This window comes from Teleopsis dalmanni, chromosome 1 (genome assembly GCF_002237135.1).
Source record: "Teleopsis dalmanni isolate 2A chromosome 1, ASM223713v2, whole genome shotgun sequence".
Taxonomy (NCBI): Eukaryota; Metazoa; Arthropoda; class Insecta; order Diptera; family Diopsidae; genus Teleopsis; species Teleopsis dalmanni.
This window is the reverse complement of record NC_051846.1, coordinates 5,611,852-5,631,138: the sequence shown is the minus strand read 5'-3', so window position 1 is coordinate 5,631,138 and position 19,287 is coordinate 5,611,852. Positions and strand designations below refer to the sequence as shown.

Sequence of the window (19,287 nt, the reverse complement as noted above, 5' to 3'; positions counted from 1 at the left end):
GGAGTATTGTGACTATATTTAAAGTGTAGTTTGGACTAGGGTAGATTAAAGCTAATTAGAATAAACTTAGATGAACGACTATAAATTGATATTCTACTTTCAATTGAGTTTTTAAAATATTTTAAAGACAAATAGACGTGTGGAGTTACAGTACAGTTCTTTACAAAGTGTTTATAACCAAATCTAATTATTTTTCAAGTTATTTTTATTTAGAAAATTGGAAAAAAGCTACCTTTAGCTGCACTAATACATATTGGAATATATATGCTGTCATGTTATTATTATTAAGGCCGTATGCGAGTTCGAGTAAATTGAGGTAAAGTAAATTGAAATTTTCTAGGGACTTTTTGCACTGCACTTATGTAAATATTTATTTATTTATTTATTGCACTTATTTAGTATTTTTGGTTAAAAGCTTTCAAATTTATTTATTAATTTATTAAACAACTTATATAATTTTCACAGTGGTAACACCTAATTTACCTAATTTTTATCTAATTTACCCCACTCGAAGTTCTGGTAAATACCAACATTCGCTGCCGTACCGACATAATTTATTGTTTCCCTCAATTTACCAGCAATTCGCACACAGCCTAAATAACTTACTTTTTCATAAAGAATTTTACGGCGCCCCATGAGTTCCCTATTCTATCCTTTTTAATTTATAAGTGATTTCTGCCCACTGTTATTTAACATTAAAAAAATTTAGGTTAAATTTATTTTATTTAACATTTAATTTTTGGCTACATTCTGAAATGTTTTTTCTAAAAATAATCCGCCCGTGTATTGCACTCAAATAATTCACTCTACTCTTCTTACATAAGTTTTATATAATATAACAACAACAACAAATAAATAACAACAACAACATCAACAGCAACAGCAAGAAGGTAGCTATACATTCCGTTATTTTGATTGCGCATTCGAATTTGTTACCCCAACTTCTCCTTCTCCTTTTAATTCAACGACAGCGATTTTATTTCTAGCCATTCCACCAGCTCACTCTCGCCCCCTTATCAACACAATTTATAGAAGTCAACAACAACTGGCGCGCCACGAATTTATGTTCGAAACAGTTTTGTTCCAATTCTCGTTAAGATCACTTTCGCCTTCTGATTTCATAATAAGTGAGTTGCTGTTGGTGTTGCTCTGTTATTGTTGTTGTTGTTTTTATTATTATTATTATTGCTGTCGTTGCTGTTTTTGGTTTTGCTTTTGTTTTTGTTAGTTGTGTATTAAATAATACAACAAAAAATATTTGTAAAGTATTTTTAAAATGAAACTCAACACACATAAAGATAATTTTTATTTAAAAATAGTCTAAAGTGTAAATTCATTTGATTAAGTTGTTCTTTTTCCAATTCTGGCAAAATCACGTGCTTTCCGTGAAAGAAAAAAAAGTTTGTGTTTGGCTTAAAGTGTTTTTGTTTTGCTTGTATTTTTACTTCTTCCTCTTCTCCTAATACAATTGGATTTATTATTGTTTCATATACAATACTTTTGGTTTTTTTCTTGTTTTTTGTTTTTAGTTTATAGTAACAAAAGAACTGTGCTCGACGGTAAACGTGATTTTTTGTTTGTGGTTTTTGCATCAATGAAAAGTAAATAATGGATCTTTCGATTAAAGGTGAGTTTGTTATTTGTTTTGTTTTTATTTTAATTAAGTTTCTCACATGATTTGAGTGCTTTTTTATTGTTTAAATATTATTAAATTAAATATTAAATAATTAATGTTTTATTACTTGACTCAGTGTTGTTGTTATTGTTGTAGAATTACGTTAACTAATTGAAAATTTGAATTTACTCATTACACCTTTAGAAATGTAAACAAAACCGTATGACAGGGTTGCCAAGCATTTGAAATTAAGTTGAATGAATAAAAATGCATTGACATGAGAATCAAGCATAGCAAAGTATATGGTATGTTTGTGTATGGTTTTGAATAATAGTTATTGCAGTTGTTGGGCTTACAGTACGGATACTCATTCTGTGTTGCAAACTCATTGCAAATGCACGTAATGCACGGATTTTGCGAGCTTGCAATGGACAACAACAAAATACACAGACAAAGTTTCTTGCAATTGCTTGCATATTTGCTATACCTAAACCCATGTATACACGTTTATGCTTGCAATGAAACAAAGAAAACAGCTGTTTTATTTTGATATTGCAATTCTGCAACAGAGATGTTCTCGCACTCTTCCAATTTTAGTAAAACATTTTTGCATTTCCTGCACCTTGCAACGACTTTGCAAGACAAAGTGAATACCCTTAGTAGGTTCCCATTGTTTTCGTTAAAGCGAAAACGAAAGCAGAGCTTTCGTGCTCTTTGTAACTTTAACTTTGTTAAAAATATATCAAGGAAATTACACCAAAACTGTCGATTTCAACATTGAAAAATATATTTCCCAAAAGAGAAATGATCGAAATTTGACATACGAAACAAAATGTAAATAAAAAACAAACAAGTCAAACCAACAAAAAGTAAGAATTGTTTAAGAACGTATTTTACGTTAATTATGGATAATGATAGGATTTCTCAATAGTTTAGGACTATTTAAGAGTATATTCTATGGAGTAGGTTACTATATACAGTATTGTACAACGGAATTGCACGCTGTAGAGTTATAGTGGCCGAACTTGTTGAAAGCATGGAATTGTGGAGGCCCATTGAAAGGGTTTGGATGAATAAATCGGATTACTTAATAAAAAGGCTGAGCGTTGTTTCCGTTCCTGGAAGTTCATCTGTATTAACATGTAGCAGAGTTTATCTGCAAATTGCCGATAAGCAGAAATTAGCTCTACCGTTGCTTCTTTGCAGCGTTATTTTTTGCGGTGATTTTAGTTGTACACGAGTTGCCGTGACGCGAAATTGTGTCTGGTGCAACCACAGGGCTTTAATTGTAAAAAGTGCTTCGATTCGTTCTTTGCCTGGGGGTTTTGCTGCACTTTTTTAGGGATGTTTAGGTTAAGGTAAGTTATTGTGGTAATCGGATTAGTTAATGGTAGAGCATTATAAGCATTATAGATGTGATGACACATTAATCACACATTAATACTAATATTGACCTATTAAAATAAAATGAACAAATCCTATTTTTCTAAATAGTATATACATATGTAAATATTTTTTTTTTTGTATAATTGGCCATCTTCACTGTATTAGTGAATTTTGGTTCAGAAGAAGAATGAGGTAATTACAAAATACATTGTGACACCTGTGTCATTTATTTCTTAGAGTATATAATGTTTTGTTGTTTAACAGTCCTTTTTAAAAAATGAACTTCATCAAGTGTGCGGACTAGCTTTAACTGTCTTAATTTGCTTTTTCTATAAATATTTTGTAAGGTACTTAAATATTTCTGTAAGGTACATTTCATATTGTAAAGTATTACTGATTATTATTGTATTGTATTATATATCATACCATATATGGTAAGATCAATATAATACTGATTTTTATAAATCATAATTTTATGTCTGTATCCTTAACTCTATGTCGATTTTTCCCTATAGAAGATAAAGATGAAGATGTCTATCTTCTTTCCCTAGGTTATTAAATTTTTGGATTTATTAGTGTAGTTTTTTCGTATTAAGTGATTGTGTAAATAAATAATTTTATTATCTCATATCTTATGTGTACTTTGCAATGTACAGTTTTGAAGAATTTGTAAATAATATAAAGCACATCGCTATTCAATGATATGTCATGGAAAATTTAACGCTTCGTTCTTGACATAGCGAGAACGAAGCACTTGGTATTTTTAGCAATCTAAAATCTAAAATCGAAATTTCGATTCGATCAATTCGAAATTTCGATTCCGATCAATTCGAAATTTCGATTCCGATCAATTCGAAACTTCGATTCCGATAAATTCGAAATTTCGATTTCGATCAATTCGAAATTTTGTTTTCGATTAATTCGATATTTTCATTTTCATTAATTCGAATTAATTTGAATTTTTGTTTCGATCAATTCGAAATTTCGATTTCGATCAATTCGAAATTTCGACTTCGATCAGTTCGAATTTTCGTTTTCGAATAATTCGATATTTTCATTTTCATTAATTTGAATTCTTGTTTCGATCAATACGAAATTTCGTTTTCGATCAATTCATAATTTCGTTTTCGATCAATTCATAATTTCGTTTTCGATCAATTTGAAATTTCAATTTCAATCAATGAGGTGTAGGCTTTGCTCTACCTGTTATTTTTATATAGACCTATTAGTCTATGTAGTGCTGACTGTCATTCGCATTAAATTAACTTATAACGTAATTGTTTTCTTACAGTACCAATGAATTTTAAAACAGGTAAAATGATAGTTACAATAGTAAGAAATGCACTACCCTTGAAAAATTGGGTAAAAAAATTTTTAATTCACAACTATTAGATATTATGTTACATTTTGTTTAATGCTAAATGCATCAACCATCAAACATGTTGGTTAAACATATTTTCAAACATGTTCTACCGTGTAATACCGGCTTATCATAAAACAATGGTTTTCTTTATAGATACGATGTGGTTTATATTAACTTCTTGATAATGAAAGTAAAAATATATTTCTAAGAAATAATTATTATTATTTTTTGCGTATTTGCCTAAATTTTTTAATTTTTTTGTTAGCATTTGAAATCATTGAAAACTCTTATCTGATATGTTAAAAGCGTTTAATGACTTCACTTGCCACTTAAATAAATTCATATCTTATAAATCTAAGACACAAACCCTTTCGTACAAAATGCGTACGTCGCTATGCTTTATCATTGAACGTTGCTCTTTGCTACTTTTGATTAAACATTCCGTTTTGTGGGCTTGTGTTTTGCAGCGCTGTTGTTGTTATTATTATTGCTGTTGTTGTTGTGAATTGATTCTGTTACCATTGAACAGACTTGTAACATTAAAATTATGCGTAATTGTTGTTGCTGTAAACACAAGTCCGGTTTGCGTATGCTAATCATGTGATTGGTTTACAGCAGCGGCCACATGCGGTCAATAAAAATGTTTAGCAAATTCGAATTCTAGTGAGGCTGTGTGTTTGGAGATTTAAATATGTTGAGTTGATAATATTAGGACAATAACAGAAAAAAAAAATAACATCGAAATTAAAAATAAAGTAAAAATAACATAATTCTAATATTTTTATTATTTTCATTGAACTCTTGCTGCGACTGGTGCATTGCGATTTATTCGAAATGTCATGTCAATTGTGCACTTTTTGTGTCAATGGAAAGTTTTTTGCTTTGTAGAACGTACGCACACGAGTATGTATGTGAAGTAAAGTCAGAATGAATGTGAAAAACAAATAGAAATTCCGCCGCTATAAAGAACGGCATTGACGAATTGCATGAATTAGGGAGCGGCAAATATTTGCCGGTACGCAATTTCTATTGAAAAAAGCCCAAAAGCGCTTAGCGATCCACCTGTGTGGAACGACACTTCAGTGTCATTTCATGCTGCTCCCTTACGAAGTGTTGCTCTCTTTGTGTAAATAGTGCTGCTCTCTCTCTCTAGCTCTCTCTTTTTGGGGTCTTCATACGGTAACCGCTACTGTTATCATTTCAAAAAAAGCCTTACGCAAATGTGTTTGTAGTTTCTCTGTGCAAACACGAGATTCTATGTCAATTGCAGCGAAGGTAAGTGATTTTATACATTAGCGTAATGCACTGTTATGGCGCTTTCGGCAATACTTGATTAATCTAATCAGTAATGAACGGAATTTTAATAGCTAATCCCGCTTATAGAAAAATAAGTCAAAATATCTGCGTCATTGTTTGAAGCAGATGTAAATGTAAAGCAAATAAAATAAAAGTTAGCTGAAGTTTCAATACTAGTGCTTCACGTATTATTGAACCTATTCGAAACTTCAAGCATTTTCGAGTATGCAAAGAGCTCTGTTCGATTATCTTTCGAAAACAATATTCTACTAGTCTTCCTCTTGGATTTGTGTATGTGCTGCCACAGGTTGTTGAACAAGCGTTGAAATTTCTTGTAATAAGAATAGGATGCTTTCTTCTTGGTACAGCATAGCAGTTTACTTGATGGAGATCTTCAAGTTTTACTTATGTGTAACACTTGCCAAGTGTTGTTGTCTTACTATGAAGAATTTTTTCAACTAATATCCAGTTTGCCACTTGTATCATTGAATTTACTTTATTTTATAATTGATATAGGATTGCATGCACATTATTTTCGGTTACTATTTGTCAGAGAAGGTTTTAAGTAGCTTTGTATTGGTTAATATTCTGGGTACTCACTCTGTGTTGCAAAGTAATTGTAAAGTGCACGAAATGCAAGAAAGCAATACTAAAATTGCAAGAGTGCGCGAACATCTCTGTTACAGAATTGCAATATCAAAATGAAGCAGCTGTTTTATCAGATGTCAAAACAGCTGATTTTCTTTCCTTTTTGTTTAGTTGCAAGCATATACGACTATAAATGGGTTAGGTATAGCTAGACTGCAAGCAATTGCAAGAAATTTTGTGTGAGTATTTTGTTGTTGTCCATTGCAAGCTCACGCAAACTGTGTATTTCGTGCACCTTGTAATGAGTTTGTAAGACAGATGGAATACCCCTATAGATAGATAGATAGATTCTTTACAATCGGATTCAATGCAGTTGTACACACAACATCTGTAACATCTTTTGAACGATATAACCTTAGTCACTCGGCATTGGATCCTTCCAACCTTACTGTGTCCAAGTGCAGTAGGGAAGGACAGGTATGCGTGCCTTATATGTGCCTTCAAAGGGGGCTAGGTATGTATGTATGTGTGTATGTATGTATGTATGTATGTATGTATGTATGTATGTATGTATGTATGAATGAATGAATGAATGAATGAATGTATGTATGTATGTATGTTTGTAGGTATTTATGTATGTATGTATGTACTTATTAAATATTAAGGTAGTACATGACAATTTTCTTGTGATTTTACTTCGTTTTTAGAATTCATTAGAATTGCTTTCTTTTTGACCTTTGTTGAATTTTTTATTGGTGCGATAAACTTAAAATTTTAAAATTTCTATAGAAATTCTTTTAAAACTTCAATTTTATGGCTTTAATGTTATTGCAAATTTTCACTTTTTTTGTAGTACTTAAAAAATTCTAAGAAAATTGTATAAAATAAAAAAAAAACTATACAAGTTATGCGTAAAGCACTGAAAAAAAAACGGTTGCACGAAGTCGACACCGTTACAAATCCGATACGTGTTCGTTTCAGTTTATGGTGCTGTGCGCGGCGGCTTTTACAACTTTTTTAATGCACACAAAAACACACACACACAAACAAAACAATTCACGTAATAAAATATTATGTCATATCAATTAATTCTGTTTTATGTATTGGCGCGTCTGATGAAGCACAACAAAACCAATACCAAAACAAAATCGTAAAGTCAGAGCCATTTAAAAGCAATAAAAAAAAATTAAGACAAAAGAGAAAAACCGGCTACAAATTTTGCTATTTTTCTATTTACTCCTTCCCCTGCAGCAATCAAGCTTTTAAGCAATTAATAGCACACAAGCGTTTTCAATTAAGCCATTTCACTATTTTTTATTATTATTTTTACTTGGTCTTCTATTTTTTATGCTCTTTTTCTGTGTATATTTACAATCCGCTTGTACAAAAATTAAAAACAATAATTTTAGAAATGATAACAAAAATAAATTAACAAATGAAAGCTATTTATTTGTTATCAATTCAATTAAAAAAGAAAAATAGAATTATTGTATAGCAACAACAATGAATGGTATACGGCGGAATGAAGTAGCTTTTTATGACATTAATGAGTGAGCTTATAATCGAATTACAAGAACAACATAACGGGGCAGACCAACATTAAAAAAAAATGAAGAATAACAAAAAATGAAACGACGTGGTAGTGTTGTTGCGGCTTCTGTAATTATGTTTCTTGTGTTTGTGTGTGTGTGCGTGTTTAAGTGTGCATGTTTGCTTATGTTTACTGCTGTCGTCAGCAGTTTTCGTTTTTGTACATAAATAATGTTTTTTATTTATGTTTGCTCTTTTGTTATTATTTCCACCACTTAGGTTTCGTTGCTGTTGTTGTTGTGGTTGATTCGTGGAGTTTGGCTTTGAATTATGAGAAAAGTGATGCGTGTGCGTTCTTCTTCTTCTTCGAAGCATTTGAATGAGTGATCAGCGTTGATACTTTTTGTGTGGTTTTTTTGTGTTTGTTTTGTTAGTGCAGAATATCAATGATTGTCAGTTCTTATTATCATTGATTGTCATTTTGTTGGCAGCACTTATTCGTTCTTATTTGTTCTTATTGTGATTCATCAAATTACAAATTTTTTGAGTCAAGTACATACCCAACATCAATTATTTATTAAAGAAATGTACTTTTTTAGTAAGGACTAGAAATAAATAAAAAAAAAATGAAATTGAAATGTCAATAGAAGTGGCATAAATCAACCATGCTAAGGCGGTTGGGGGTAGAGCGTACATACATTTTCACACTTTGAGTCTCTCTAATTGACAGCGAAATGTGTGTGCTCCCTTTCAGTGGATATATACGAGTAATAAATATGTAAGGATTTTTATTAAAAGAAAATTTTATTTACGATGTTGAAATATTTTAAATGATAAAATAAAAATTATAAACTAAATGAAAATAAAAATATTAAACATTAATTATTAAAGCCATTCTGTTGACCGGAGTCTTATTGTGGAATAATGGTTTTTGCTAGAAAAGTGATGATTCACCGAAAGTATTCACTACTAGTGTGACACTCCAGATTACCGCCAGATTAAGAAGCTGATTCGCCTGTAAAACTACGGTAAAGTGTCCCTTTTCAGTAGGACAGAGCTGATTGTCTGACGGGATGTTATGATCTGCGTCATCATCTCATCAAAATATCTCTGTCGAGGGAAACAGAATATCGACTCTGCTTGGAGGCGAATAAGATCTCTAATCACATTTTGCACTCGTATCTTTGTCCGAAAGAAACAGCATGTTGATTCTGTTATTCACTTTATCTGTAACTAATAGGTTTTGATTTGGGCCAGAAGGAAGCTGCTAGAACGAGAGTTCCTATCCTCGTCCGAAGGAAACTAAATGTTGATTCTGTTTAAAACCGAATAAAAATGTGATCATATTTTCTGCGACTATATGTGTTTAATCTTTGTGAAGGTAAAGTCTTTCTAATCATGATATATCTTCACTAAATATTATTCCGTTGTTATTTAAACTAAAAAATGCTAGAAATGCTAACTAATTCAAAAAAACATTGTTAGTAAATTGTTAGCAGGTTTGTATGAATAGCATTTAAGTTTCTACAAAGCCAAATTTAACATTCTTCTTTTCTTTAGGCTAGTCTTCTCGAATATAATAAATTTATAATTTATAATTTGAAATCTTAACAGTTTGTGTCGAAATTATTTGCCATTGAAGCGAATTTATTTCATTATCATATCAGCAAAAGTTCTAAAACAAAAAAAAAACATTAAAAAAAAAAGAAATTATTAATTTTTTAACAGCACGTGATATATTTTATATATAAGAAATGAAGTGATTGATGAATTATTTGCGATAAAATGAAATTTGAGTTGGGTATTATTCCTTGCGTCATGTAGAATATATGTCAGTACTATTATAATAAATAGAAACCGGTAATGTCTAAAGTGAATATTTTAGATTTTTTTCCCTCTTTAATTGAATGAGCTATTAAATTCTTAAATTTTAATTTTTATCGTTTTTTTCAGTTATTTTTAATTTATAATTAGCCAGATTAAAGTAATTTACTTAAAAATTTTTTTACATATAATATTCTTTAATATTGTATATGAGTTAAAATATTGAATTAGGGGGAACTGAAATTATTTTTTTAAAATTCATTATATAGAATTTTGTCCCTTTTAGTCGAGATTACATGGTGCCGAAAAGGTAGGGTCCTGTAATGGTCAGTAATGCTCATTACGCCACTGATTGAAGTCACAAAAGTCAAACTTGCAGAAAGGATGATAATTAATTTTAGGATTGTTTTATATATGTTATTATTCAAGAGAAGCAAACTCTTATGTCATTGAATTTATATTGATTTGACAGATACTGTTTTTTGTAATAAGTATAAATATATATATATGAAAGATAGTATTCATATTTTTGATATAATAATTCAACAGAAATATTAAAATTAATATATATTATTATATTATTATGGTATTCCAAATTGCTAACCCACTTTGGACCACCTCAAAGATCCGGTTACTACATTTCATATCAGGAATCAGATTTTGGACAGTCCAATAAAGTTGGGAATTAATTATTTATAGTACAATAGTTTTATTTTGATTGTCTCAGCGAATGTCATATTTAAAATCTATATGTCTATGTGGCTAAACATTAAAAACATTACTGCATGTCTGACATGAAGGATGAATATGTTTGCACGAAAACACTTTGAAATTTGTCAATAACCTCTGTTAAGATTCTATCTACATGGAGATTTTGTCTAGAGGCCCCAAAAACCTTGGGAACTTTATAGTTTTTCACATTATAAGTGAGGTTAGTCTTCACCGTAACTGTTGTTAATTTTAACATGTACGTTTATTATATAGTTGTGATAAGTTGAGTATTGACTGTATTTGTAGTGAAGTGATGGGGTTTGCTACGAAATTTAATTTAAATAAGTTCAGTACAGAAATTAATATAGAGCAAAAAATGTTCAATGTATGACTTAATTACTTTATTAATTACTTTATTTATTATTAACTAGTAGATGACCCGGCGAACTCTGTTCCGCCTTAAAGCCAATAAATAAGCAATAAAAAAATAAAATAATAAAATATTTTCTTATATCAAAAATTTGATAATTTCAAAACCTACTTTGTCGTTTCTCACCACTGACGTTTCATGTCAAGTCACACGGGAATGCTGTCGAACGGGGTAAAAAGTATCCTATGTCCTTCTCCTGGCCTTAAACTACCTCCCTGCCAATTTTCAGCTAAATCGGTTCAGCCGTTCTTGAGTTATAAGTGGTGTAACTAACACAACTTTCTTTTATATATATAGATTACTTTATTATTTATAGTTGTTATAGTTGTGTTGAGCACTGACTGCATTTCTTAGAAAACTGATGGGGATAGGTAATTTATTTAAAATCAGTTGACTGGAGATAATAGTATGTAGCATGATGTTTTTAATTTATGGTTTATTTATTTGTTAATATTATGTTAAAGTCTTGAACGAATGCTATTTATTTTTAGTACACATTTTAAGGGTTTCAAATCATACATCTGATACATATGCTTATATATAGATATTTAAAATATATTTTTAAGTGTTTTTAGTTAATAACAAATCACTTCTTAAAACATAAATGGTATTTTTGAATTTTAATTTATTTGTGATATTATTAGTTCATAGAAATTTTCCGTGAAAATTCTGAGTATCTGTCAGATATATTTCTGTTGTTTGCTAAAACCCAATTTTTGTTGTAATTTCGATTTGAACTCGCGTGTTTCGAGTTCGACTGGGCACAAAATATTTCATTTCAAGCACAATAAATTCTAAATGATGCGACAGTTGAAAGAATTCAACTAAATAGCATTTCAAATAGTTTTTTTTTGAAAACTTTTACATTCACAATAAATAAAAAGCAACCAAAAGAAAAACTGAATTATGGATTCTAGTAATTCTGAACAATACTACTACAACGTGTTCCTTTCTTTTTTGATCTTTCACGGACCTAAGAACAAACTGAACATTAGCACTTTTTCCTCGATTTGTATTATTTTTCATGATTTTAACAAATTATTTTGTTTAAAAATTACATTCCAAAATATTAATTATTTTATGTGTAGGTAGCAGCTCTTTTCGCAGATAGTCAACATATCTGTATATTTTGTATCTTGTATCTTGTATCTCGTAGTCGTACTCGTACCTCTAACTGAGGGCAACGAGCAGAACATTAGGCATTGAAATAACGTTGAATAGAAAATGCTGTCATGTCAACGAAAAATGCTTTATTTACTTTGGCATTAAAATTGTCACGGTAAGGAGACCCAAAAATACCAAAATACAAGCAAGAAAGTCAAAAAGCTGAAAAGCTGCAAACTAAAATAAATATATTCTATATATTCTACATAAATTTATATGCAACATTGTTATACACGTAGTATGACGACAGTCTTAGCGCATTTGTATCTGTATCTGTTGGTGAGAGTGAGGGTGATGGTGAGGTTGAGGGCGGGGGTGAAACATAGTCTAAAAATTACCTTAAAGCGTACGATTTTTGCCGTTGTTGCCGATGTTGCCGTTGCTGCCCCTAACGTTGCTTCTTATCACATGAAATCGCTTTGACGCTTCCTCATGTGCCTGCCGCATTAAATCAGTAATCTGAGAAAGAGTGGAGGTGACGACGCTCTGGGTTGACTAATGAAACAATCTATATTAGCCTCAAGTCGCAAACAAAATAAGTAAATAAACGTGGAAGTCTGCATTTGTGCTGGTAATGAGCTCATATCAGTCAACAAAATAGCGAAACAAATTTTTCCTCATTCATCATTATTTACCATTGGCGTAAATAAAGCATTTGGCGGGGTTCCTATATAAATATCTACAATAAAGATTTCAAGGTATAACTTATATTCATTTATTTGTCAACTTTAATTAGCAGCCGATTCTGATTATCCGAGTATTAATAATTTATCAAAATATTTAGTTTAGCGGAGTGACTATATAATAAAAACTTTAAAAATAGATTTTTAATCATAAAAGTAAATTTGAAGTCATTTTCTATATGTATGAAGTAGTAGGATGCACTTTTGACCCCGTAATAATTGTTTGTTTAATGACCAGTCGATCATATTGGTTGATTATTTGATTATAGATGCTCTAGAGTGGTGCTTCTCACTTAATACTCTTGACTTCACAAAAGCGCTCATGTACATATGTTTTATGAGTATTGATTAAGATTTCTTGATTAGAGATGCTGGAAACGATAGACCTTACTTAATACTTTTAACTCCAAAGATGTTGCGGGTTTACTGACCACCTGGACATGTTGGTTGGTTTTTTTTTTTAAATAGAAATGCTTTGGACTGATATTCCTCACTTAGTCGTTTTAATTCTACAACGGTTGTTTGTTTCATGACCAGATGGAAGTAGTAATTAATTAAAAAGTAGTAAATGTGGATTAGTAAACGTTATGGATTGAGTAGAAAAACGATTTGTAGATTCCTAAGTACTAATGAAATGAACTCCGACTGCTCTGTCGTTATACTATACCCGCAAGAAAGAGTTTCAAATATTGTCGAGTTAAGGCATACTTGTCGTAAGAGGCGCCTAAATTTCAATAGGCTCGATACTGTTTAGAGTATAAATAGTAATAAGTGAGTTTCACTTATGATACCGAAAAGGATGTGCGAATCTGGTTTCAAGGAGGTCAGATCCCGTGGCTTTGACTGTCCTGATTAGCTGAGGTTGATCCCTTTAATCAGGGTGTCTTGATTGCTGTGGTTTAATACCTAAAATTACGCTAGTAGTATGACTATATGCTTTACTGTGATCCCTTTAATCAGGGTATCTTGATTGCTGTGGTTTAATACCTAAAATTACGCTAGTAGTATGACTATATTCTTTACTGTGAAATTGCATTTTACAACCAGGTGTTGCATACCAAAGAATAGTAAAGTTGTTAGATGGACAAAGAGCATATTTTTATTTCTCAGAATCGTTGTGATTTTTTTGTTTTTCAGATTCCTGTCAGATTCCTGTTAGATTCCTGTCAGATTTCTGTGAATATTTACTTAGTAATTAAGCGCCTTATTTTCATTTCTAAATTTTGAGCCATACGGTTTCCAAACTGTTAGAGGAGAGAGAATGTCATTTCTGCTTGGAAGAGGATGAGATGTTTGGTTAAATTTTATATCATTACCATGGCTAATACCATGGCTAATCCATGGCTAATATCATTAAGTCCTTAAGCAAAAACATTTTGACTAATTATTGTTAGAAAGAATAATTTCTGTTCGGTTATTAACGCTGATAGTGCAAAACACCTGCTCGTAGTATTAAATTCTTAATTGGAACCTAAGCCAGTGTTATTTATTTATTTAACAATCTATCGACACACGCTCCATACTTCCATAAGTAATAATAGTCGTAATATAAATTACTAGAACCAACCATTTTGTTTTAATTTATAATTATCTTTAAGAGCTTATTATATTTCAGTGTTATTTTCTACTTTTTTCGCTATTTTAAAATGGTTTGTATAGGAGTATATGAGTTTTTGTCATCATAAATATTTAATAATAAAATATTCTCATTAATTAACTTTTTCATTATCCGTAGGAATGCGTCTTCGAAGAAAACGTGCAGTGCTAATCAAAAGATAAATTCAATTTAATTGTGAAAAGTAGCTCACTGCGTACTTTTTGACTCATTATGCGCACTTTACTGCATCAGATAAAAAATTGTGTAAATTTTAATGCTGAAATGCACATTTAACATAAATCAAATAAACGTAACTAAAAACTATAATAACAAAAGAGAAACATAAACAAAAAATAAGATAAAATGAAGAACCAAATCATAAAAAAGTTTCGAAATTTTGCTAAAAGGGGAATTACATTTTATTAGCGTCAAATGAGTTTCATAAGAAACGTGTGTATGATATGAATAAGTATGTATCTGATAGGTATAGATACATATAAGTATGTGTATGTAAAGAATAGAAGTAGTAATAAATTTGGTATTGGTTTCAAAAATGAAGCAGAGCATTGCGCCCATAGCAAATCCATTTCGCTTTTAATCGACCCTAACTGGAAAAAAAGTTACTTACTTATTAAAATTTTCTAATAATATTCGGAGATAGTTACTCTCGGCATAGTAATCTTCTTCTAGTCTTCGCTTTGACTGTCACAAAGGCTGTGACTAGAATTTGCGATTCTATATATGTATACATATATACTTTTACATGTAAAATAATATTAAAATACGAAAAAAAATTCAATTTTAATAGTTGCAATGATTATAAATTATAAATATAATAATCGTTATTTGATCTCTTTATTCTTTAATAAATTTGAAATAATTAGTTTGAAGATACTTTTTAGCTAAGTGGTTATGTAAAATATATATAAACTATAGTGAAACATTGTGCATTTCAACTATATCATTTGCCATTTACATATACCATTTAATTGTATTTTGCAATTAACTAGTTAATTGTGTTGCAATTAATTCAGCTTTTATGTAGTGCTTAGTCGCATTTTCCATACAAAAAAGTTCCGTGATAATGGAGTCTTAATAGCACAATTAAACAGTAACTCCTCAAATTGCAATATACCACATATAACACTTCTACCACATGTGTAAGTGGTAGTATATTAATTAGCAGAATACTGACTTGAAACATTATAATGTGGCAACCACATATGGAAGTTGTGATAAAATTAAACAAACAATATGACTGCGGACTACACTGAAAAGAAAATTAAAAAAAAAAAACAACAAATTTTAGGAAATATTAGAATATTAGAATAATATTAGAATAACGTGTTATCTGAACTTAAGTTTAATTTAATTTTAACATACATAATATTTAATTTTTAATGATTTAGTTATATTAAGTTTATTTTTTTAACGTTACTCTTTTATATTATACATACTATTTTATAAGCTACTATTTTTCGTTTTTGATTTTGTTTCATTGTTCGCTAATTGAATTACAGTACATGCTGAACACACATGTGCAATTACCGTTAATTGAGGTTTATCAAAAGTGTGAAGTGTAAACATGCTATGAATTTAGTATGTAAATAATTGTATAAGAAGTATTTTAAATGCACTAAAAACGTTTCTACAATTACTGTAAAGTAAGGTTTACTATGTAAAGTATTTACATGCCATGAACTTAGCCTGTAAAGCATTTTATAAGAAGTTTTTTCAGTGTACTAAAAGCCCTTGGGCAATTATCTCTAAGCGAGGTTTTTTAAATACAAAGTGTAAACACATAACTAATTTAGTTTGTAATATATTGTATGTTTTTTAGCTGGAAAATATTACCGACAATTATGATAGGAAAAACACATTTAAGACTGACTATACAGTAATTTTGGATAGTGTCGAATATCTAACATCATTGCTCAAATTTCATAAATACAGCATTGGTCAAAAATTATGTAGTTCATACATATGTATGTTAGTTGTATGCATGTACGTAGTATGTAATATCCGTATTTTATTTTTAGTGTACCAAAATAGTTATATGACTGTCCATGTGTTACATATTTCATTTTTCTAAAGGTTTTCAGTTTTTTCTTGAAGTTTCTTGAAGCAAAAATCTCGAAAAATAAAAAATGAGTACACAATTCTAGTGTTAATCCACAAGCACGAGAATTACAATTTTTGTGTTTGTTTATCTTTCGCTGTGCTCTGCTTAGATAAAACTAGATATATCTGATATATCAACAAATTTGTATGCTGTTTGCACATGCCAAACAAACCGAAAGGCCACTTAAATTAAGTCATGAGTGCCGCTTTAATTATTTTGTGTTATCTTGTACGCGAGATAAATATTGTGGAGCAATGTGACTAATAAAAATAAATAAAACTGAAATATACAAATATAATATTTCACAAATATTAGAGATAGACGAAATAATATTAAGTATAATGTATGCTAACTAAAAATAATTTTAAGGTAATATTCATATGCATAAGAAAACTCGTATCTAATCATATATACAATTCTATATCTCAAATAAAATAATGCCAGAAAAAATTTTGGTAAATATTTTTGGTAATGACGTTATAATTCCGTAGTCCTAGTATAGCACAGACTTTTGATATGAACTAAATAAAAAAGAAAACTTATGAGTATATTAGAAAATATTTGCTATTCTAACCTAGATTAGATTGAATTATTACAGGTTAGTAAAAGAGTTTCGGTTGGAACATATAAAAATACATTATTGTGGAGAGGATTCTTCTTTAACAAAAAATTCATTCTCTCTCTCAATTCTATTACTCTACACCTTTCGTAAACAATGATTTGTCAAGTCCTTTAAAGCTGGCCTTTGCATCAGTGAGCAATTCTCTATTCAAATCCAATGTTTTCTTCCATTTAACAAATTTTCGTGGTTTGCACCCAGATAGTAGTCGTTTAAGATGAGATTGAAAAGAATTAAAATTGTTTGAAAATCTTAACAAAGCAGCTAAGAAAACTGAATATCAATATATGAAAATATTTTTATAATATTTAAAAAACGAAAGAAATAATATTCCAGTTTAGAGAAGAAGGTAAATTAAAAATGTCCCAAAAAATTACAATTCAAATTACCTTCAGTCATGAAGATCCATATGGACGAATAACGATTCTAGACGGAACTTCATGTATTCAAAGTGGAGCGAAGAAAAAGAAATGCACCTGGATAATTGGTATTATAGTTTTACTGATATTGATATCTGCTACGCTAATATACGATACTGATATCAACGGCAATGGTGTGTTTGCAAAATCAGCAACAGGGAAGTTCCTGAAAGGTACTGGCCTATTGCCGTATGCAGAGAAAAGCTGGTATATTGTAGTAGGCAATTTAGCACGTGCTTTTAAGTGGTCAGAGAAGCTTCTTACAGTCTCAGCAAAGCAAATATTTACACTATCCACTGACTTTATCAAAATATTACGCACTGCTATTTGTAATGTATTAACAATACTTGAGAATGTTATGTTAGCAGAAATACCAATAGTCGTAAAATATTGGGAAGAATTTTTACCAGTTTTACAGGCTGTTAAAAGTACCATTGAGGATATCTTAAATGAGATCGGTACATTTGTCGAGAAAAATATGCTTTTTGGATACTTTTCATTTGACAGTGCATTCAAAGCTTTTAATTGTGTTGTGACTGAGTACTATGAGGAGTTTCGCAATAAGGTGGACATGTACGCAGAGCAATAATAATACTAATAGGTTTGTAATACATAAATTAATATATAATAAAAAATATATATTCATTTAGTTGTAGGAATGATCACTTAAACAAAACAAAAAAAGTTAAATTGAGAGAGAGAGAGAGAAAGAGAGAGAGAGTAAGGGAAGGAGAAAGAATGAGGGAGATAAAGAAAGAAATAAAGAAAGAAAAAGATCAAAGAAGGAAGATCAAGAGAAGATTCAAGAGAAAGGGAGAGAGAATGAAAATGGAGAGAGTGAGATAAAACTATTATGAAATGTTACCTTTTTATTTGTTATTAATTTTTTTTTTTCATTAATAAATATTTTTCTTACATTTTAATTTTGTTAACTTTGAGCTAATACTTCCCCCTCAATTACGGCAAATTACTATAACCTGAGAAACGTTAAGGAATTGTTTCATATTCCGAATGGGGAGAGATATTAACGGCTTTAGTTACTGTTAAAGAAGATATTGAAACAAGATATTGAAGCTGTTCACAATTTCGGTTCCCTGGATAGGCTAGCCATGATTTAGAAAACAACCAGTGCTTTAAGCGCTTTCTTTATATCTGAATCTGCAAATATTTTATGTATTATGGAAATTGTTACTGCAATCTTCCTATCTGAACTAATGAAGTTGAGAGAGATCAATGATGTGTAGGCAATTTCACTCCTTATAAATAGGAGATCTCTCGTAGAGATATAGGTTTTGTGGTGAAATTGTTTCGGAACACTGTCAGTTAGGTATGGTAAATATGTTAAATGGGGTTTCTTACAGCAATGTAGGTCATAACTGGGGAAAATGAGAAAAGTGTGTGTCGTATGTGTATAATACTTTGCTATCTATTGGGAAATATAACGTTTTCTTTTACCAAATAATATTTAAAATGTTTTCGAACTCTGGTTCATGTAGAAACAAAATGGATCTAAATAGAGCTAAATCTCAGATATCATTATAATCTAATATAATTAGAGAATTTTATAAACAAGCGGCAGATTTCGGAAATCAACCCCATGGATGTAAGAAAAATTAGGGGTTTGTTGATATATATACATAATAGAAACAGTTATTTCTTTCAGAGTGGTTCCTCCTATCAGATTCTTCAGCTCACAATCAAATTACCACTACACCATTTTAAAATTAATATTTAGTTTAGTACATCCAGTACTTTTTGAATTTATAGCGATGATTTTGCAAAGTTTTCACTTCTTTTAGGACATTCATCTACACAATGTATAATAGCACCCAACTTCAACTTGGGTATTGTAGATTTATTTATGAAATTATATCCAAGAACATAGCTAGATAACCTATGGAGCAACAGCTCCTTAAATGCATGACGGAAACATAATTAGA

At 30.1% G+C, this 19,287-nt stretch overlaps 1 protein-coding gene across 2 annotated transcripts; it reads left to right on the top strand.

Annotated features, from left to right (window-relative positions):
• The first annotated feature begins 17,245 nt into the window (after positions 1-17,245).
• Positions 17,246-18,044, top strand: LOC119672968. 2 transcript variants are annotated; one of them, XM_038084154.1, is made up of 2 exons: positions 17,246-17,948; positions 18,004-18,044. In XM_038084154.1, the coding sequence occupies exon 1, from the start codon at positions 17,289-17,291 to the stop codon at positions 17,934-17,936; it is 648 nt and encodes a 215-aa protein (XP_037940082.1). In that variant the 5' UTR covers positions 17,246-17,288; the 3' UTR covers positions 17,937-17,948; positions 18,004-18,044. The 2 variants fall into 2 exon arrangements, with proteins under 2 accessions (XP_037940082.1, XP_037940083.1); XM_038084155.1 differs by having other exon boundaries at positions 17,998-18,040.
• Positions 18,045-19,287: the final 1,243 nt, after the last annotated feature.

What these genes read in the sequence shown, in the direction of transcription:
- LOC119672968 (XM_038084154.1), top strand. Translation starts at nt 17,289, where the DNA reads ATGTCCCAAAAAATTACAATTCAAATTACCTTCAGTCATGAAGATCCA.